General features: G+C 35.6%; 1 protein-coding gene across 50 annotated transcripts in view; it reads left to right on the top strand.

Annotated features, from left to right (window-relative positions):
* The window catches only part of Slo (calcium-activated potassium channel slo), a 121,563-nt gene that overhangs the window by 77,376 nt on the left and 21,052 nt on the right, over window positions 1-23,135 (top strand). For 26 of the 50 annotated variants that reach the window (XM_076764737.1, XM_076764740.1, XM_076764735.1 and 23 more), the window contains exons 10-15: window positions 164-316; window positions 2,385-2,540; window positions 2,933-3,063; window positions 15,619-15,774; window positions 17,087-17,163; window positions 22,683-22,733. In XM_076764737.1, the coding sequence (XP_076620852.1) occupies window positions 164-316; window positions 2,385-2,540; window positions 2,933-3,063; window positions 15,619-15,774; window positions 17,087-17,163; window positions 22,683-22,733 (724 nt within the window). Of the gene's footprint in view, window positions 1-163; window positions 317-2,384; window positions 2,541-2,932; window positions 3,064-9,356; window positions 9,470-15,618; window positions 15,775-17,086; window positions 17,164-17,647; window positions 17,684-19,550; window positions 19,620-22,682; window positions 22,734-23,135 lie in introns of all 50 variants that reach the window. The other 24 variants (XM_076764779.1, XM_076764777.1, XM_076764750.1 and 21 more) reach the window with 8 other exon arrangements.

Below are 23,135 nucleotides of genomic sequence, written 5' to 3'. Positions count from 1 at the left end.
TTTTTTTCTTTCGCGTCGATTCCTTTGTTTACAATCTATTCAAGAACAATTTCTACTTTGCTGCTGCTTTCTGACTCCTGGCCCACCCAAATTACATTTACTTTCATTAATAATCATACGTCGAAGCCGATATGTGGAATATAGACCTCTCGATCGTTTTTAGGTCCACGAGGCAGACGCGTGTTTGGTACTGGCGAACAAGTACTGCCAAGATCCGGACGCAGAAGACGCGGCAAACATCATGCGCGTAATCTCTATCAAGAATTATTCGGATGACATTCGCGTTATCATTCAATTAATGCAATATCACAACAAGGTATTATTGTTAAAAAGTACTTCACGCAGAAACTTAGATCTAGTGTCATTTTTTTATATCTTGAGAACAATTTTACGTTGCAACGTAGCACTTATTTTGTAGCTTTTGACAGACATCTAGTAATAGTTTTTCATAATTCGAATATTAGCTCTGAAAAATAATATCAGAATTCCATCCACCAAATACTGATACATTTGATGAAACTTGTATTGTAGTGTGCAATATGGATTCGATTATTTGTTTAAATATCATTTCTAGCGATTCTTTAAGCGAAACGTATTTTCGTAACTATTAGAAAAATTAGATAGATAAAAAAATACAATACCTTTGGAATATGTCTATTATAATATACAGGATAAGCTTAATTAATTATATCAAGGTCAGTTTTATTTTTTTTTATCTACAACTCTATAATTTTCTGCTTTGAAAAGCAGTAATTTCCAAAGTGTATTCAATATGTGATAATACTCAAGATCGTTTGAAAATCGTGTTGATGTTGTTAAATTACTTTTAACATCAATTGCAATATTGTATATAAAAAATGTATGATACGATATAATACATTCTGATAACATAAAACGCCGTTAAATTTATCTCAGAGTCAGATACAAAAATATCTGAAAAATAAATAATATACAATTTAATAGCATATTCTTTCGTATAAATTTTCATATTTGAAACCATTCGATATAGGGAGTTCGGTCATCTGGGAAAAATTTTAATGGGAGGTTCTAGAGGCCAAAATAAGACGAAAATCAAGAATGCTAATTTGTTGATTAAGGCTTCATTAAAAAGTTATAGAAACATTTCCAGCCACACAGTATATTTTTGGTAAAGAATTTTTTTCTCGAAAGTACGTAGGATTTCGGGGGTGTGTTTATTCACCAAAAATGATTGTCATTGACCCCGGCAGCCGAAAATAATTTTTCCAGAACGATTTGAAATTTTTTATTTTCGCCGAAAAATTTAGGTACCCTGTCGATTTTTCTTCAAAATTCGTTTTTGATTTTTAGTAATTTTGTTTGACGTCCTACAGAAAAGTTGTTTAATACTTTTTTGTAGGTACCCATAAGCTCTACCTCAGAAAAAAGTTTCATTGAAATATATTTACTATTGTAAGAGTTATGGCTGTTTGAAAATTGGACCATTTTTATGGGGTTTTTCCCATTTTGCGGGGTCAAGGAACAACTTTTTCAATATTTTTAGAATTTATACATATTCTCCATCAAAATACGCGTCGTTTGCTTTTTTAAACATCAAAATCCTTCAATCCGTTCAGAAGTTATGACGTTTTGAAGATTTGCATGAAATTTCGGGCAAACATTTCTGGCCTGAAATTATATTTTCGGTAAGGAATTTTTTTTCAAAAGTGCGTAGGAATTCGAGGGTATGTCTAATGACCAAACATGATTGTAATTGACTCCTGTAACTAAAAACAATTTTTTAGAACGATTTGAAATTTTTTAATTTTGTCGAAAAATTTCACATCTATTCGAATTTTTTTCTCGTAAGTGGTTAGGATTTCGAGGGTATGCCTATTCACCAAAAATGATTGTAATTGACCCCCGCAACCGAAAATAATTTTTCCGTGAATGATTTGAAATTTTTTAATTTAATTTTTTAATAACTTTATAACGAAGCCTCAATCAAGAAATTGATATTCTTGATTTTCGTTTTATTTTGGCCTCTAGAATCTCCCATTAAAATTTTTCCTAGGGGTATCCGAACACCCTGTATTGCCCTAGCACGATTTTTCCTGCATACGTATAAAATAATAGAGGAACAAATTGTAAAAGTAAACAATTATGAAAGTAAAACTGACTTTGAATACTTATCAAATAAAAATTACTGAATTATCGAACTTTGAAAAATGGAAATAACATGGATGGAAAACTATGTGGTTCACTCTGCATAAATATACAGAATATTCGATAATTGGTGGCTCGAATGGGCAATAGGGATCATTCTAGAGGAGACAATAAATCGGACTACCGCGTGTATCATTGTTTTGAAAAGAATAATTTCTATGGATAGGCAGTTTGATTACAGAAATTGAAATTTGTTCCAGGCCTACTTATTAAACATTCCATCATGGGACTGGAAACAGGGCGACGACGTAATTTGCCTAGCCGAATTGAAGCTGGGTTTCATCGCACAGTCTTGTCTGGCCCCGGGTTTCAGCACAATGATGGCCAATCTCTTCGCTATGCGTTCTTTCAAGACGGTCAGTAGAATGTCGTTCACCGGCAGACGAATAATCTGCTGATTATCTTTATCTATGCATGTGTGAAAAATGTTCCTTAGGTTTTTTCATGGTCGAGCTGTTCACAGTGATCGCGTGCGAAACCATTTTTTCCTCGTCGGTGATGTTTTCAGAAACTGATGTCGCAGGTCGAGCATTTCTTTTTTTCCCCCCTTCATCACTGTTTCGAATTTTGTCGATAGCTTTGTCGGGCGCGTTCGGTGCATCGGGACCGCGGGTTCTTTCGTTATTTGTCGCCGGATCGAAACGTTGAACAAAGAGAGCCGACGTGCGAGAACGATACACGGTCGTTTCACTGTGGACAAACGCGAGAAATCCGTACATGCATAGGAGCGTGTGTGATTTAGAAATAGTTGGTTGATTGGTACCAGTCGCCCGATATGCAGGCTTGGCAGAATGACTACCTACGTGGAACCGGAATGGAGATGTACACCGAAACACTGAGCCCTACCTTCATTGGAATGCCTTTTGCCAAAGCCACTGAGTAAGTCGGTTCATGACCAATCCAACATCCACCAGATAACTGCATATCTGATTCAAGAGACGAGATCTGTGGTTCTGCGCGTCTGTTTTGTGCCGTTGCACAGGGTGTCGCATTTTCATCTATAAATTAACTAGACAGGAGCACCGTTAATTTGAGCAAATTGATTGTGCCAAGGTTGCAGAATATCGAGCTGCTCGTTGGAATTACGCGAAGGAAAATCTTTTGGTGGAACCGTTCTGGATATGTCAAACTCATTCGTGGTTCTTTAAATGGTATGAAAATTTATTTAGAATAGACTATGTTATGTGACCAAATTATTCAAAGGATATAATGATTAGAGATAGATAGCATATGCCACTACTTTCTTGTTTAATATCATATACTTCTTCAAAATTATTCATGATTTAATTTTATAATGTTCTGTCTACTTGTAAATGATCATAAAATATCCATAACGTTTTCCACTTAAAAAATTTCTTCGTAAAATGTCAACGATTTGTTCGATTTCCTTCAAATTCACCATACTCAATTTATTCAGTTCAATGTATTTTCTGAGATCATATCCATTTATAGATTAAAATTAAACACGCTGCAAGTACCTGTCCATGCATTCTTAACATTCAACGAAATTTAATATCAGTTTTACTTGACCGAAAATTAATTGTTTTCTACTGGAACTAAATTTCGCAAGGAAAGACCGCCGACTCGAGAATTCAGCAAGTTATAAATCCCAAGAAATGTGTGCAATTTGACGAATTTTGCCTCGAGACTCTAAATACAATAATTCAGAAATCAATTTTTTTGATTCTAAAGCTTTATAATTTTACGAATTTTTGGGCCAGTAAAGTCTTCGTCCTGCAACAGTTATTTTGCGTTTTATTGAGCATTCGATTAACAGTTATGGGTAACTTTTGTTTCGTCTACGTTTGATTAAAACGATTAACAAATTAATAAAGCCTGAGTCTTCGAACTTTGAATTAAAGCACGGACCATTTGACCCATAACGCAATGGCTATTCCAATGTTCGGAGAAGCCGACGAATTTTTTCGTTGGAAAAGTTTCTTCGTCTCGCAAATGCTTACCCTTGTACGTCTACGGATAATGATCATACAGTCTCGAGCACCAAAGCTAAAATGTTCGTTTCAGAAAAACACATATATACAGTTTATTCGAGAATTCTTATCGCGAGAATCCGTGTCTCAGAGATACATGGACTCGGTCAACCATTTCTTTTCGTGCCCGCGTTAACGACGGTGGAATCACTTGAGAAGGGTCGGTAGTCTCTTGAATCAGAAAAAAAAAAAAAAAGGATGAAGCTTTGCCTCGCCTATGTCTTTCACTACGCTCCACTGTGCTATATATACATTATATGGATTATATCTCTGGGGTGTTCCAAAAATCCCTACATGTTTTGGCGAAATGGGCCGGATTTCGAACAGACTTCATAACAACAAGCTCACATGTATATTTTTATACAAAATACAATAACTATAACCTATTAAAATTGATTTTATAATTTGGTAACGATGTATTTTAATATCAACGTATCAGAGGACTTAATTAAGTGCAATAAGCAAACTAATGATCGTTGTTTTGTTTTCATTTGATGCTTGCATCTTGTATAAAAATATACCTGTAAACGTGTCGGTAGGAAGTCGTTTGAAATTTGCTTCTTTTCACGAAAGCTCGCAGGGATTTTCGGGACACTCTGTATATACAAGCTAGACCATTTAAATGAGAACACCTAAGGTCGAGTCAACCAAAGAATCGACTTGGAAGACCTCCCACCACTTGCTCGGTTGTGGGGAAATCTTCCACGTTTTACTGCCTTGGCTGGCGACACGGATGCTCAGAGTTCGTCAGCATTCAACGAAAGTAGTGATGGGATCGAGCATATCGTAGTGAATCTTTATTTTTACGAGTTACTTCATCCCAAAAGTTCAAATTCTCGTCTCGATAAAAATTTCGAGATCTCCACCATCTATATTCGTATAACGAAAATGAAAGTTTTAGATTTTTCGTTGTATCAATATGAAATTATTGACACGTTACTCGCCATAATGAATAGATTTGTTTGATCAATAAGAGGGCAGCATTTGCCACTGGAGAACATGTCTAGAAACAGAAAACAGGAAAACGTGTTAACAATTGTTGATATTATCCTAGCAAAAATGAATCGAAACTCGACCCTATTGTTTTTAATTTTATTTAATTGAAATATTTTTAAAAATGGTTCATGTATATTTAAAAATAAAATGAATTTTGGAATCATTTTCATCAAAAAAGCTTAGGGGCTTATTCACTCACTGAAAAAGAATTATTTGTTACTCTTCGATTGGAGAACATTATTTGCTAGAGTTCTTGTATATTTACTATTTTAAATACTGATTATATTGTTTGACAATCACGAAATCGTGACGTGTTTGGAATACTTCGCTACAAGCGGCCAAGACAGTAGGAGTTATGTAGAGAGTTGAGGCTCTCGTTCCTGGAACGTCTCCCATCAGCCAAGTCTATTCTTTGGCTGACTCGACCTTAAATATCTCCGTTGCTTGTAGATATATGAAAAGGCTGCTCAGGACAAAGTTATACTGTTAGAAGTGGCAAATATAGTGACAGAGAAAAACATTTCCCTAAAGTTATTCTTTTCAAGATTTCAAAATCATTTTCGTTTCTATGTTTCATTCACCTGAACACAAGAATATCAAAAGTAGATTTCAAATTAAAGGGTGTTCAAACATTCCATTGTGTACAACTTTTGAAAGTATTCTTGTCTTTTATGCAGCAGAATGATCCAAGGGAATATATCTAAAAAAAATATATGATTTTGAAAATACGAAAAAAATAATGGACGATAGTTCTTTTTCTTTCATGATTTCTGCATCTTTCCTTGGTTCAACGTTCTCCTAAAAAGATTTTACATACGGCCTCGAGCAACGGAGACATTTAGGTATTTCCATTCAAACGGTCCACCCTGTATATACATATACTATATGAACGTGTCAACTATACTATACAGTATCGTATCTGTGCTCTACACCTAATCGATGTAAGCCACCCCTTCATCGCTTTAGTAACGTTACAGTAATTTCACCCGTTTTTCGCAACTTCCATGTACGGTTCAAACTCGATCGGATACCGCGGATTGCACGGACATGGATAATCAAAGATTTCCTAGACACGTCGAGGACAATCAATGGCGTGTAAGCTTGCTGGTTTACCCCGTTACAGAGAAACGTTTACGAACGTAATCACCAGATTTGATTTGCAACAATTTTGATTGATCGCATTCGTCTATGATATTGCACGCAAATATACGAACTCGTAGAATAGAATTTTCATGGATATTCTTAAACACAGGGTGGGTCATTCGATCGTGGACATCACTTTATCATCGTTGTTTATGAATCACATTAATTAAACTGTCCAGAATAAGATTGAACTGTTCAGAGAAACGTAAATAAAATTTGTCGAAGATTTTAAAGTGATCGATTTTTGAGGGGATGACAAGAAGAATTCATCGATCTCAGCAATGTACTATACTAATCATATAGTCTGTATACACTTACTGTTGCGAATTTAAGATAACTATAAGAAACGAAAAAGTAAGAGCCATGAACTGTCAACGTTTCGTAAGAAATTGTATCATCAAGGATCGTCTAACCATGTTTTATTCAAGAAATTTTACCGGAACGTTTAGACGACTGAATTGTATAACATGAACGTGCCTTCAGCGCGATGGGTGGTCGATGCATTACTATAGAATTGCAAGAGCGTTGAATATAAACTTCATCCAATGTTGGATCGAACTAAAGGAATCTATAAAGTAGCAACCTAGTTTCTAGATCTTATTTCAGTAGAATTTTATCTAAGAGGTAAACTTAAAAATATTGTTTACCGTAACAGAATCTTTAACATCTACAATGTACAGATCTCTTATTAAAAGTTCTACATTGATGTCAATGACCATCATTTTGAGTACCTGTTGTGGCTTCGAGATATGTTAATGAAATGTAAATATCTTGAAATTTGATGAGTAGAATGTACAATGTTACAGATCGATGAAAATGTCTTATCTTTTACAAAGAATAGGGGAAAAAATTATTTTCTTATTATTATGTGTGTCTAATCGAGCAGTTTAATCTTATTCCAAATGGTTTTTTCCATGTGTTCGTGTGCAACAGATATATCTAGGTACTCCCATCTTGATGTTCCACTCTGTATACATGCGATTTCGGTATAATGTACATAATAATTTAACAAAGTAATATAACACATTTTCGTGTGCTAAGAATCCCCTTGCTTGATTAACTGACAAAATTATTAAAAATTCCTTCTCACGACGCATACACGATCGAACGTATAGAATTGAATGTACAGCTGAAATTGAAAATGATCGATATTGTTAATTGTTTCTATAAACAGGGACCTTGTCGAGAAATTTTTTAAGTAAATGAAATTGTTAAATACAGTAGATTACTTACTGTTACTTCCAATTTGCATTAGTACTTGTTGCTAGTATATGTAGGTCATTTCCCATAAATTATCAATGGAAATTTAACTCTAGTACGTGAAAATGTGTTAAACGTTCCATAAAGCCGTATCATGCGGATGCTTCGAGTAGAAACATAGTAGTGGGAAAAACCACTGGGACTTTTCTACCAACAGCATGCACACTTGGCCGATTTTTAAGTTTACTTGTCGCAGAGATTCTATCAGGAAAATCAATTTTTGTTTCCCATTAAAAATTGTTCTCTTCTTGACGTATTGCCCTGTATATCTCCAGTTGGACGAACTTATTTCGTTTCGCCAATCCGCGGGCGTTCGTTGTCAATTATTCATATCCATCGATCCGACACTCCGCGGTACTGATTGACTCGAATGTTGTTCGTATGTAACGAGAAATCACAATAACATGCATTAACAACAAGTGGATAATAAGTGAGCATTAGGGTCCGTGTACAGTAGGTTTCATCTCGATCTCGTTAACAGCTCGTTTCGCCAATGAATGGCGACTTCAGCCTTGCGGATGGAACGAGTATCGAGCTCGCTACATGTCGTGTCGATGAAAGAACGCTGTTCAGGTCTACAGAGCTTTAAAACTCAAGCCAGACCGTGCATGAAAACATGCTTATATTTATATATATTTATATATACGCGAATACGAAGAACTCGAGCGCGAATGTTATAACGATCGTGACAATGACCGATGACAAGAGAAGATCTTTCGATTGACGATCGTACTTAGGCAGAGTCAACGGGAACCTGGCCAAAAGCAGTTTGCCGAAGATCATATATACAGCCGAAGTGTTCAATACTAGCATTCTATTTTCGTCAGAAGCTGTTCGTATAGAGGATAGCAAAGGGTTACCTAGTGTGCGCTTTCCGATCAAAGTCAATTTGATTCCCAGCCACGCGATCCTTGTACCACGACTGACGACCGACGTGTACACTCTGAAAGGAACTTCTGTTCTCCTTTTTTCGACTCAGACAAAAATGGGAAAGGGCCGTAGGATTATCCGAATTGGCACACAGGGCGATGCACCATTCGAATCTCTTTTTTAGTTTCAGGGACGAAATATTTCTGGCAGAAATCGTTTCGACATTTACCTGACCGTAGATGGACTTACATAAAACATTTTACAATCACCTTAAACGATATTTAAATATATAGATCAACGAACAGAGAGTTTATGTACACTATCATACAAAAGTATTCACTTGTACGGTTTTCGCGAAATAATAATTCGAAAATATAATTTTATTGTACCAGATAAATCATCACACTTAAATATTACTTCCAGTATAAATTCAAGCGACGTGTAACAGGATAAACTCATTCCTATCGTTTCATTCGAAAGACAAGTGAAATATAAAGCAATAGGGTAAAATATTCATTTTTCACAAAGTCTGCCTAAAATATTTTTATTTCCAAGCATAAAAGAGTAATTCGGAGGTCCAGTTTCAAATCGCCCTGGAAATGGTAGAGTCAACGAAAAGTAAACGGTGGATTTTGCGTTTCGTTTGGGAACTTTAACCACGAATTTTTTACAGAAACTGTTTTTTAAGACGTATGTGATTATACGTCGGCGTTGTTTTCGATAAACGTTTCGACTCGAGAAATGTTTCCCTTTATCTCAGTGTGGTCCTGCGGAAGAGCGTATTCTGCCTTGTTTGCCTGCACGAGGAGAAGCAGACCGGGAGTCGGCATCCCTCCTCGTGCTAAGTTCATCCAATCCGTCGTGGATCTTGAAAGGTTTGCTGACGTGGGGCCTGATTGGTTGGTGTTTCAGTCGCCGGATACTCAGGCGTGGCAGAATGATTACCTGCAGGGCACGGGCTGCGAGATGTACACGGAAACACTCTCCCCGTCCTTTACCGGGATGACATTTCCCCAAGCCAGCGAGTAAGTCCTCGCTGCCATTGGCTGCCACACACGCAAACATTTTTGAATACCAAGGACAATATCATGCATACAAAAAACACACACACACACGCACAGAAACACACATAGAATCGAGTAATGATACATCAAAGGTCTAAACAGGTCACATAACACGAGAACACTCGACCGGACACTCGAGTGCGAGATTATTCTTTCTCTGTCTAAAATCCTGGATCTCGCACACCTTTTGTGTATTTCTGACATCGTTGTGAGACATGTACATACACTCGTACGTGGATTACGAATGTCACCTCGGTTTTTTTGCTCCTTGAAAGACTCCTTTTCTTCTACCAGAATATTGTTAGTCAGCGTAGTTTGTTATTTTTTTTTTTCGTTTTTTCTTTTTTTTTTTTGGTTTTGGTACTTTGGTATTTTGGATGTATTTTTTACATTTTATACGCATACGATCGTACATTTTACCAGTAACATCTGTTGTATTTTTTAACGAATACTTTGCTTTTTTTTATTCGACTTTTCTACCAATATTTTTACGCTACATAGAAGTAGTTAATAGTGGGACGAATGCAGATTTCACAGCAACTTAGGCGTACCGTCGTAAGCACTGTTAGCGTGTCCTTGTAAGCACTATTTTAGAAGTGAATGGAGGTCACAAAAGTAAAAAGAAATTATTGTTAACGCGAACCTCGTTTTTGGGAGTAACCGTCCATTTAAAAAACAGTTAAGGAAATAGTCACTTTAAATCTGCACATGGATCGACCTATCTTTACCATCTGAAATCTTTTCTCTGTTTTTAGAATTTTTATAACAATATACTATATAGAGTTACGTAATTGCATGTGAGATATCGCACGATGAAAATATTTTAATTAAAAGCATCCAAGTTTTTGAAATTAAATTTTTTGTTCGTTTATGGGTATTTTGGAATTTAATGATGAAAGTAATAATAATACGCAGGAAATGATACACCAAGCCATGTAATTAACACACATAATCTCACTGCGGTTAGTGCAACACTTTGAAGTAAAACAATTATGTTTAACCAGACCAAACAAAATAAAATATTGAAAAATATACACAGTCAGCCATAAAAGCAGAAAAAATTTGAATAGAAAAAATGTGTCCATATCATACACTTTACTGTTTAAGTACCTATTGTTAATACTTGACATAAATTGTTTACGAAAGCTATCATGCGACACAAAAATGGTTATTTCTTTAGTCACACTCAAGCAAAATATATAACACGATACAACATTCTTAACCAATTGCGGGCGACTTATTTCATTCGTTTTAATTATTTCTTAAGTTTCATTACGTTTATCAATTTTCAGGTGCAAGCGTTTGCGTTCTTTTAATTAGTGTCTATAACAATATTTAGTACAAGCGTTTAATAGGACCAATATTTTGTGTGCTCGCTTTCTGCAAATGCAACGGCGGTGATGTGACTTTTCTGTACATTCATTTTTCTTAAATCTCTTAAATAAATTTCTTGTCATGCTGTTTGAGAAATTGTAAGTTGTCTATCTTTCTTCATTCTCTTTTCTTCTCTTTGCACGGAACAAATAACACTGAGCGAGTTGCATAATATTTACTGCTGGGAGAATTTGCTTTTCTGTTCACTAAATTTGTAAAAAAATTACGGAATAGTATTATGTGTTATATAATTGGGCTGTAGACGCGTAGAATGCAAGACGATTTTGTGTTCTAACAAAATGGTCAAATTCTTTCACCTCCATATTTGTATGAAGCATATTTTATTGCTTTGTATTCTCTATTCATCGATAAAATTTGTTACACACGTACACGCATAAATTACGATACATGTATGCAATTTTGATAGGTTGATTAAAAACAAGGAAGTCAAAAAAAAACTTGGTATACGAAATTTGTTTACGGATCGAATAATTTTCGAAACGTTCCTAGTATTGTACCCGATCTTACCAATTTTATCGGATGTTCAAGTATCCCGATTATCCGGTTAGTAATCGATTATCTGGTTGATACGTGGGTGTACCGATAATACGGTCACGGTTAACCAAATACACGCACGTTCCTATTAACCAACTAGTGGCGATTAACCGATTAAAACAATTTCCGATACAGTGGTGTTTAGGAATGGTTCAATTCATTAAGTACCAAATTATTTCTTTTTAAAATTTATGCTTATGGCTTACAAGAATCACGTGCTATCCAAATAAATTGTACACGATATGTTGGGATATATGGTGAAATTAGGTATACAGCGATACCTTTTGTAAAAAATAAGTCGAAAATGAAGAGAAAATTTTTTTGATACAAGCATTTATTTTCGAGAAAATCGATATCAGAAAGTCGTAGATTGTGCGTGGGATTATGTACAATTTCGGTAAATTGTTTGTCCATTATTCATTATTCCTACTTGTAATGTTTATAAACATTTGTGGTGGTACGATATTATCTGTTTTTATTACGATCTTATATTTAGATTAGATAAATTGAAACAGCTAATAACATATCACCGTCACTATCTGCAAACGTAAGTAGAAAGTGCGTATAATGGTCAGTCACGATTACCAAGCGGTGCTAAATCGAACGCGTAATCGATGAATTCTAATTCCATTTTCTAAATAACGAAGCCTCGTATCGGAAAATTTTATTCTACATTTTCGATTCATTTTTGCTATTTATTTAAGTAAACATTTTAATTAGCGTGGTAATTTCTCAAATTAAGGAAATTAAGACGACTGGTTCTAAACGTATATTTTAAGCAATTATCTCGCGTTTAAGACATTTTGTAACAAAGATTCCAATAAATCGACGGTAGACCGTATGTCACTGTTTAACGACCCGTTATATAGGTCAATTAACGTTTGGAAATTGTCTAGATCGATGAAATCTGCATGCCTCCCATAAGAACGTATCATGTATTTTTATACTGACGTCTTTACGGCATCATACGATACACAATAACGACAAAATTTTATCGACACGCATAAAGCGTAAATATTTTTGATAAATTTGTTAAGGATACTTGGGAAATGAATTTTCTTTCCGTTTTGTCCTTGCCATAGCGAGTGTTCTTTGGTGTAGCGTTTTAATCTTCCCCACGACAACAAAAAAAAAAGTGTTCGTTGTACACGCATGCCTGCTGCTCTTTATTATATAAAATATATTGAATTTTAATTCTACCATATATTCATCAATTATGGGAAATTTCATAGGTGAGTCCGTGAACGTACGTCACAAGTACGACACGAGTATGTCACTACTATATCATTTTAATAAAACAATTTTTTAAATTTATAGATATAATTTGCTAGGTACTTGATAAGTACTAGAATGTGACTAACGGTAAACGATATTCGTACTTAAATATAATTTTCATCTCTTTTCTGCCTTTTCACCCTATTTTACGTGATATTAGGTAATTTTTCTGGTTAATTCGTGAAATTATTGGGTTAAGTCGCGAAAAATCTATAGTAATAAATTAAACAATGTTAAAACTGCAATATCAATGATTTCAAACTAAATGGCAAAAAGTTTAACATTGAACGTTTGATCAAATTGAATCAATCATATACAGTGTTCCAAAAATTCTAATACTTTTTTGTTTTAATTGAAAACGTTGTCCTATTTCTATCTGCGGAGTTTTTATTTGAATCATGACTCTGTTGGGACTCATGTCGCCTGAGTTTTTATTTTTCTAGAGATTCAATGCAAAATTAAAATAAACCAATTCTACCATATTCTGTTTGAGAATAAAGCTTGTTGTGAGAACAATATACCGTTGTTAATATTACAATATATTGAATACTCATTTCTGAAGGAATAATAAAATATCATACAGAAGTACACTGTATTTATGCTAATGTAATTAATATTATATAAAACAATAACTTTTCGAAACTTAACCCAATACCTCGACAGCTGAGTATGCACAAGCATGCCGTTTTTATTAGTATTTATCCGGGTATTATTTATTTTTTCTAATTAAATAGTTTATGGCATATATATGTACATGAAAAAAAAAATTAAAATATTCGATATTCCAATATTTACGACAATTTTAAACACAGATTAAAATCACATGGTATTTTTTGAGTCCTTAGAGACGTCTACCTTGCTATTTTATTACTGTTGCCCTATTTGACCCAGTTTTTTGCACCGTATTTATTGCATGTATTATTTACTTGTCAATGCTGGGCATTACCGAACTATTTCTATCGTCAATAATTATTTACGACGGTATTTTAAATAGTGATCGCCGTATGCAATAAATTAGAATGATCACTGAAAATATTACCTAAAAATAATTCTTACTAAACAGGTATATAAAAATTAATTAAAATGATACTTATTTCTAATATTTATATTAGACAAGTATCTGATTTGTTTACGGCCATTGAAACAGTAATTTTTGCAGAGTAATACTTCAGAGGATTATTTGATTTTACAGTTTCAACGTAAAATAAAGTTTCTTGCAATGTTCGTTGATGGTGTGCCCGGAGTATTGGTACAAAACAGTTTCTTATCTTAAACCATATATAAACGCACTACGTTTATACGTTCCAAATGTTACTTTACCCAGCACTGCTATTTTACATGTGTATAGGAATATTGTTTCGTCCATTTTATCTGTTGATTTTGTACACGTCTGATTCGTCGTCACAATTTTGATTTGTGTGTGCGGAAGTATACAATCCATCAAGTACGAGCCCTTTTGCTATATTAGATACTAGACATCTGTATTATTATTATGTCACACGGTGCCTGTATACGCGTTCCGATTGAACACAACAGGAGGACTAGTTTGTTGGCCTGTTTCTCGAATTTTGGAGTAGCATAGGATATTAGAGCGTTAGTCTAGACCGCACTAGAATTTCGTCTATCTTCGCATGACTCGAGCTACTATACATTTACGGTTCTATTATACGAACATTCCCGCCTTATACCACCTGCTGTTACACCTGCTTTGCATACCTGTTTAATATTTCGTTTTCTGCCGAAATGGCGCAACAGAACCTCACGGTTCCGTTCGTTCCAGCCAATATTATATCGACGATACAAATGCAACGATAAAATTTTTTGAAAAATTCATGCGTTCATGAATAAAGATGAAGGACAACGAACGAACTGTGAGAGCTTTGTAATGCTATGGGCGCGTGCACCTGCTACGATATAATATCTCGTATGATTCATGCAAAATTTGAAATGAAATGCTTGACATTTACACGACCCGCCATGAGCTTATGAATGTTAAAAAATATGAGATATAAGCATTATAAAATTTTAATTCTTTCTCGACGAAAATATAAATACACGTATCAGTGTTTGCATTTCAAAATATACGTGTAACGTGTGACGTACATGAAAAATATTTTAAGGATTCAGGATATGAAAGCAGCGAAAAAATTCATGCTGACATGTCCATTAAAACTTTGCTTGCAATATTTTGTATTGTTTCCTGTGACATAATGTAGATTGCAAATTGTATTCGACTAGCCAGGTAAAAATTGAATTATCTAAAGGTGATCATCCTTTGAAAAGTTCCTTTGAAAATAAAATAAAAATTAGTAAATATCGTAATGGACTAACATTTAAATAAATTATTTTCTGTTGTGTTCATATCTTGAATCCATTACATCTAAAGGAATACTTTAGTCCGTAATAATTTTCATTTTAAGTATTAACGAATCATACAGATGCGCATGCTGGTGAACCATTATTTGTTTAATAGACCACACGTATGCTTTACCGTTTGTGTAAGTTCACGCGATAGAAATTAATGATTCTTTGTGTACTTTGTTCAAGATGTACGGCATAACGCGTATTATCGCTTTTAATTAATGTGGACAGTGTCATTCGCATAGCTTACGATTACGAAATTCAAACGACACTGTTTACACACGTGACACTGAGTTTCGAATTACTTTACAATATTTATTAAATTGTTTTGTAATACTTGTACTCAACGCGCTTAAAGTTCAGACACGAATGTCACGAGATTTAATTTACAAACGATAACTGTTCTGTCAGATTTATTCAGCACTTGCTTGAACACATACTATTACATAAATAAATGTTTCGTATTCGTGAATGTAAGTAATAATGCTTTCTTTTCTCGCGACGCTGTTTATAAGCATCGAATATTATGCAAAACTTCGTCCTAGGTTATGCTTCACAAAGTTGAAGCTGTTGCTGCTGGCGATCGAGATAAAGGGCGAAGGAGGCGGCGACAGTAAGATCTCGATCAATCCACGTGGTGCCAAGATCGTTGCAAATACTCAGGGATTCTTCATTGCTCAATCTGCTGATGAAGTGAAGCGGTGAGGATGAAATTTCATTAATAAACAATATACTAAAAGGAAACGATTATAACAGATTTCAACTGCAAATCAAAGTCTCTTTTTGTTTTACTAAAAACCAAGAAAGTTAGATAAATATTATTTACATTATTTTTAACGGAAGTATTATACAGGGTGTTCGGCCAACCCTGGGAAAAATTTTAATGGGAGATTCCAGAGGCCAAAATATGACGAAAATTAAGATTACTAATTTGTTGATTGAGGCTTTGTTAAAAAGTTATAGAAACATTTCCAGCTACACAGTACATTTTCGGTAAAGAATTTTTTTCTCGAAAGTACGTAGGATTTCGGGGGTGTGTCTATTCACCAAAAATGATCGTAATTGTTCCCCGCAGCCGAAAATAATTTTTCCAGAACGATTTGAAATTTTTTAGTTTTGTCGACAAATTTCACATCTACTCGAATTTTTTTCTCGTAAGTGGTTAGGATTTCGAGGGTATGCCTATTCACCAAAAATGATTGTAATTGACTCCCGCAACCGAAAATAATTTTTTCAGAATGATTTGAAATTTTTTAATTTAATTTTTTAATAACTTTTTAACGAAGGCTCAATCAACAAATTAGTATCCTTGATTTTCGTCTTATTTTGGCGTCTAGAATCTCCCATTATAATTTTCCCCTGAAATGTCGAACACCCTGTATGTTATATTGAATACTTTAAATAGTTCTGTTGAATAATAGTTAATGTTTATATATCAGTGTTAAAGAAAATGTAATATTAAGTGGTGTGTAAAGTGAATCGAAAATGTAGAATGAACTGTCTTTTTCCGAGGTTTCATTCCCGAGAAAATCGATTTCGAAAATTCGTTGCGTACGCACGCGAATGGGTACGTGACTAACGCGTCTGGCCATTATTCACTAATTCTACTTGCATTGGAGTTCGTGAGCGATGGTGGCAGTATAGTATCGTCTATTATCCATCAATCTGACTATGTGCTAAATAGATAGAACTAGATGATAACACGCAACCAGTAACGCTTATAAACACCGACGCAAGTAGAAATAACAAGTAATGAGCAGACGCGTTAGCTGAAAAGAAAAGTTCCCCAGTTGCTATACTCTGAAAAATCTGAATTTTTGCGAAAATAAAGTACACGTGAACGTAATCACATTGGTATTTTTCACTGCAAAAAAGAGAATTGTATGAAAACACTCATTCAAAAAATTTTCTATATTTTCGCCAACATCTCTGGAATCATACAGAATATTGGCAAATTTGTATGTTTAATTTGTACAAAAATTTCGAAAATAATTGATGATTGTATGTTTGCAGGGCGTGGTTCTATTGCAAAGCATGCCACGAGGATATTAAAGATGAAACTCTGATCAAGAAATGCAAGTGCAAAAATTGTAAGTTTTTCTAGTCTAGTGACACTCCTTAACAGTTTCTCTTTTTTTGTTTTTAGTTCTTGTTGAGTTCTCTGCTATCGAATCTCTTACTAATCGACCTCCAATTTTACCGGAGATACTTTTATATATGACAATTTAACGATATATCTGTGTACGTAGAGCTGTACGGCCAGATATATCGAAAATGTTGCGAATCACACGTCAGTCGATTATTTTAATCCCTATCGAAGATCAATTATGGCTATTTGCATCGTACCCGAAGAATTTGTGTGACTCGCAAACAGTTAACGACTTAATATAGACTTACGTGTAAGACCAGGCGAATCACACAGGAAGCTCTTTTTATCCATGTTTCCTTCGACCCTTGACCACTTTCTTTTCTCCTGCGTCCCTATGCTACGAAAAAAGCCGTAGCAGTAATTACTGCGACAATTAACGAAGTGACATGGTTATGACCATCCTCTTGTGATATATTGTGATCTAGTGGGGCAGCAGCAGCGCTCCTGGGGCCGGGACTTAGGTAACGTCTCATACTCGTTCGCTAAGCCTTTACTATCGTCTATAACTATTGCCTTTACGTCTTTGTTCTTTCTTTTATATCTTCTTAATCCCTTTTCTATTATCAGTTTATCGCATAAACTGTATCCATAAAACATTAACAATTTCTCTCACCCCACTTGCTCATCACCATTGATTTTATTCTCTACGTTTCTGCCTCTAAAACGTTTCTCTCACATTCTACTGACCCTCTTTGATCCCAGCCCCCTCGTCCCTGTCTTTCTATCATCTTTTATCTGCCTATATCTTTGTCTCTTTGCATATCTCTATCTCTCTGTGTCTTACTTATGTGTACATATGCCTCGAGTTTCTAACCATTATCTTGCATATATACGCTAAGACAGTGGTGACGATCATTATGATGATAATAATGGCGATGAGATTATGGCACCATTAATCTTCATTGACACTGTTCAAGGCGATTGCAATGCCACCGATTCGGTATTATTCGTTTTTCACGCTCCTTCTATTGGCCATCGTACGAACCAACAATTTTAATCCGAAATTTCTCAAATAAACTCTCTACCTACGCCTAAAACTATCGATTAAAGAATACAGTTCGTATAAGTCTGCGTATCGTTCGAATAAAGTTCGATCCTGACCGAACTGTCAGCGTTTTTCTATCTTTGGTACTTAAATCACGCGGCGTGAAAAATGAAATACCATTCGTACATGACACGTGAAATGTAATCCTTTTATAGTTCAGTCAGTTGGCGCATGTCCACCTGGCCAATCAACCAAATTAGCCTGCACTCTAGTGTGTGCTCTTCTCGCTCGTCTTGCATGCATGATTAGATCCCAAATTCCGGATATTTTTATGCCTAAACGGCATGACAGCTTCGTACGAATCTCTCTATCTCTCACTTTCTCCCTTATTCTATTTCTCTTGCCAGTATGGCTGTTTAACATATTTTTTCTCCGCTCGTGTGAGAACTCTCAGCGTGCCAGCTGTCATTGATGAGACCTTCGCCGGCCCATAGGGCCGACTGATTGCGAACTAGTCGCGCGTCTTCTGCGCTAAACGCTCTAATTCCGACACACGGTGTACGTTGTTTTCCGTGATATCGAACAGTTCCGAGATACTTCTATGGTAAGGGTAATTTTCGAAGACTCTGCGAGGACGATCGAAGGCATTGCGACGGACCTTCGTGCAAATGGCCTTCGTTCAGATTTAATCTAAAAGACCCTAACTTGTTGTTTACGATTGTTACACGACATTAACATACACATCCATGTACACGGTTCACCTGGGCTCATCTAGATCAATGTTCTATACAGAATTCAGTGTCCATCATGATTGAATTTTAAACCCTGGGCAGTCAAGTTTCTCACGAAATCTATTTTCGTTGCCAGATTTACCGAGAACTTTTCGCTTATTTTGATCGGCGACGATTCAGTCGTTTCAGGCTGCGAGAGTATTCGAAGATGGCTAGGAACACGTCGAAGGTATCCGAAATGTATGGCGAGTTTCTGTGTTTTACTTTTCAGCATCTTGTGCCCCCCCGCCAGAAGATAACTCAAATTGTAAATAATAACTGCTTTACTCTCGGATTCGCGCGCGAACGCGACTAAATTTACTCACCGTAGAAACCGTTTGCTAAATTATATTCATTCTTGGTGACTCTTAGTTGTCAAATTATATTAATCCGTATTACGAACGCACGAATCTGAGGAAAGTGGCCATGACTGTATTTAGTTTCCCCGTTTGCGACATTTCTTAGCTGTGCAAATAAACCTCCCCACTCCCAAACTTTGAGTTACTTGGACAGTATTGACCCTATCTGTTTATTCACAAACGTGTATCCGGGCCGATCGCTCGATTTTTGCAGATGTGGGGATGATGATGATGCAGACTGGCATGGTGAAGGGAAACACTGCCTACAGCAGTTACCTCGACGGTACGCGTCTTTGCACCTTCCTCTCTGTCCTGTTGATCCCAATGCATAATCCCGTCGAGTTACTTTCGAAACTTTGTCAGAATAATCGTAAAGAGCGTTTTCGAGGCGCCAAAACTTGTTCGCGGGGCAGTAGACGGCGTGAAACTCGATCGTTATTCTGACAAATTTTCTCTGTTTGAGTCAAAAATGGAAAACATAGGTAAACATATCTGTTGCATATTGTGTATGTGTTTGTATTCGCCAATAACGTATTCGGAGAGTACGATTGACTCAAGCAGAGCTTCGTTGGTTTTACATTGAACGAGGTAAGATGATACAAGTGATGCAAATAAACCGCAAAATCAAAGTTCAATATTTAATATTCCACGTTTACATGCACTTACTCCACAATACCTTTGAACTTTATGCTCTTTGACATTGTTCGGTTCGTATTGTTCTCGCTGGGCTTTTGCTAGAGCTGAAATTTGGCGAGCATCGTTCTCTAATTGAAGCAGGAACGTCGAGTTCGAACCGGACGAAGACCATTAGTAACGGTAGCGCCTTTATGCCCATCTTTTCATTTTGTGATTTACGAATTATTCGAAATCACAAGTTGACGCGATACAAATACTTCTCTCACTTATCGTGAATGTACAGTATGTAAAAAATTGTTTATCACGGATTTCACCGATAAATTCACACGCCTGGATTGGTGGGAATTTGTTAAAGGATCAAACTGTAAGCTTCGTTTTGATCTTTAAATTTGAGGTCAAATTGATTTTTTATTTCTACGTATCCTAGTCTATACGAGAATAAGTTCTGAGAAAACTGCTTTTTTACAAAAAGTTATTGAAATTTTGAAGTTATTTAAAGTCTCATTTCTATGTACACAAATTTCACTAACATTTCTACTAACATTTGAGATATACTTTTTGGACGAAACAGGTTGAAAAATGTGAGGGGTGATGTGCATAAATAAATACTGAAACAGTAAAGGAACAAATAGAAACCAAGAAAAAAAGTTTGACCTCGAATTTAAAAATCAAGGTAAATTTTTGCAGCATACCAAACAAGTGTCTGCCAATTAAAGTGATTTTGTACGTGGAAAACGCGATAAACACGTTTCGTGCAACCTGTACACAGTTGCGTTTAATACGCGTTTGGCTTCAGTTCTCACGTGAAATCGTTGTTTCTGCAGATACGCATTTACGCTAAGCACGTTCTATCGAATCGTATATTCTGTGTCTACACGTTCATGGCTGTTACGTTTCACTAATTAACAAAGTTGCTCGTTTCAGGCTTGGCAATAATTATCCGTTGTTTCAGTGTGCTCACGCGAAGCATCGTTAAAGTACTTTCCTCACGTTTATGGTTAGAAAGTATTCGTTTCCTCTACTAAGCGATTTTGTCAATTTTGAAAATGATGTTGAACGAATTGTTTGGATGTTTTTCAATTCGCAAACCGTGTTGACTCGTAGGTTGGTTTAGAACCACGAATCTTTAGGCGTAAGCGCAATAATTACCCAAATTATTTATTCGTAAGATTTTTTACAGAATGATTAATCTGGGCCGTTTTGCACACGCATACAATGTGAAATTATGTATTATTACTGAAAATGCTTGAAATGTTTCGCGAATAAAAAAAATTTTATTCTCGTGAGATAAGACTCTAGTTTAATATTAATCGAACGAAGTAGTGTATGGTATAATACAATAATTTCATATGACACTTTTCTTTTCATGAGTGCATAAGTTCTACCAGTTTTTTCTTGTGAAATTAAAATGCGACTACTTTTCGTAGCAAATGCTTTTATTCTGTTGTACTCGCCATTGTTGCAGATTACTCTTTGCATGTTTTCATCGATTATAAAACTATGGTTATTTCGTGTTAAATAGTGTTTCTGTATTGAACTTTATCCCTTTTAAGGCGTTCAATGTTTTCCCAAAAAATAATTATACACTATAAAAAGAAAATACCTTTAAAAATAATTAGAATATTTGAGGAACGTTTGGTCCTATAGAACCAATAGTAAAATTTCTCTCTCTAAAGTTTTCGTATTACTTTCTGCATGCGGAATTGTTAACTACATTTTCTATATGTACGTATATTAAAAATAAGTAGAACTTGTGTACTCATTTAATACGCAGATCAATTAAATAAAATTTGAAGAAGCGTTCAAGCAAGAAAGGATCGACTGCCGTTTCGGTCCAAAGAGGAAACTTAAGAAATTGCTAACTAAAACTAATTTCAAATGCTGAATTTTTTCTTATTACTTACGAATTGAATTAAACAGACTTACAGCGATCTTCGAAGGTTCCGTTCGAATACCCGTGAGCCCGTTCACGAAGAAGAGAGATCGATGGTGTACGGTGTGAAAGTCCCGAAAGCGTTTGCAGCTTTCGATACGTCGAATTTTAATATGGCTTACAAGCGAATGCCTTCGGTATAAACTCCTTAAGTTCTAAGTTTACATGGATGATGGTGATCAATGCCCAGGGTTTATCGAACATAACGGCTCAAAATACTCCATTCTCCCTTCACACGTTACGCACATTTAACATCATTCACCAATATCACAACAATAACGTTTAGCACTGTAATTATTATTAATTTGTAAGAGAAAATGGTTCCCAATAGGAGTTCTAGTGACCACTGCGTAATGAGGTGGACAGTGTACCTTTGTGTGTTTTTTAACCCCCTCACAATAGACCAAAGTCATTTAACCAATAATCAGCAGTTTATTGACAAACTTCTCTGTCGATTGTCACGTTGCAGTAAACTTTCTAAAACGATTGCAATAAAAATTCGAATACGTTTGGAGGCCCGTTTCTCGAACCTTTACATGATCTTTCCATTATGATAGATGACACGCGCGCGTGTATCATCGTTCTCGATCGGTTGTCGCGCCAGACATTTAAAAATTAGTATCAAATTCACTGCTATAGAACGACTGCAATACGTGACCCATCGATCGAGACTGGATCTACACATAGACCCTCTCCACCTGTTGCCACCTCCTGCATCTAGGTTGACATTATTTTGGTATGACAACTAACAGCTCTGGTTCTCCTCCCTTCGGGCAGTGGCCACATTCCGGAAAGGCGTGCGAGCTGTTCAAATGGTTGGAAGAGCAAGTATGTATCCCCCGCGTGTAGATTCTATTCCACATATTATTTCCTTATATCATACTTTTTGTTTTGTCATTCCAACGTCTGAAAACTAGCCAGAGAACCAAATGCAATGCAAAGCAGATCATCGATTCTATCAGACCTTTAATTCGAAATGACCGAGAAATTTGAACGATTAGAATTTCATGCTTGTGGCAATAATAGTAATTCAAAAGCGATATTTAATAAAATGAGTCTATTCGACTTAAAGGTCACGCATACTAGAGTTCTCCTTTCATCGTTCATTCGACACATTAATTATTTACGTTTTAGCGTGCAAAAATGTACGAATTGGAATCATTACCTCACGCAATTGTTTGCTTACACCGGCCGTAGTGCTGTAAAAAATTTAACAAAATTTCCAACAGT

Source organism: Colletes latitarsis, chromosome 5 (genome assembly GCF_051014445.1).
Source record: "Colletes latitarsis isolate SP2378_abdomen chromosome 5, iyColLati1, whole genome shotgun sequence".
NCBI classification, from domain to species: Eukaryota; Metazoa; Arthropoda; class Insecta; order Hymenoptera; family Colletidae; genus Colletes; species Colletes latitarsis.
Note: the sequence above shows the minus strand (reverse complement) of the source record. Positions and strands in the feature narration are given on the sequence as shown.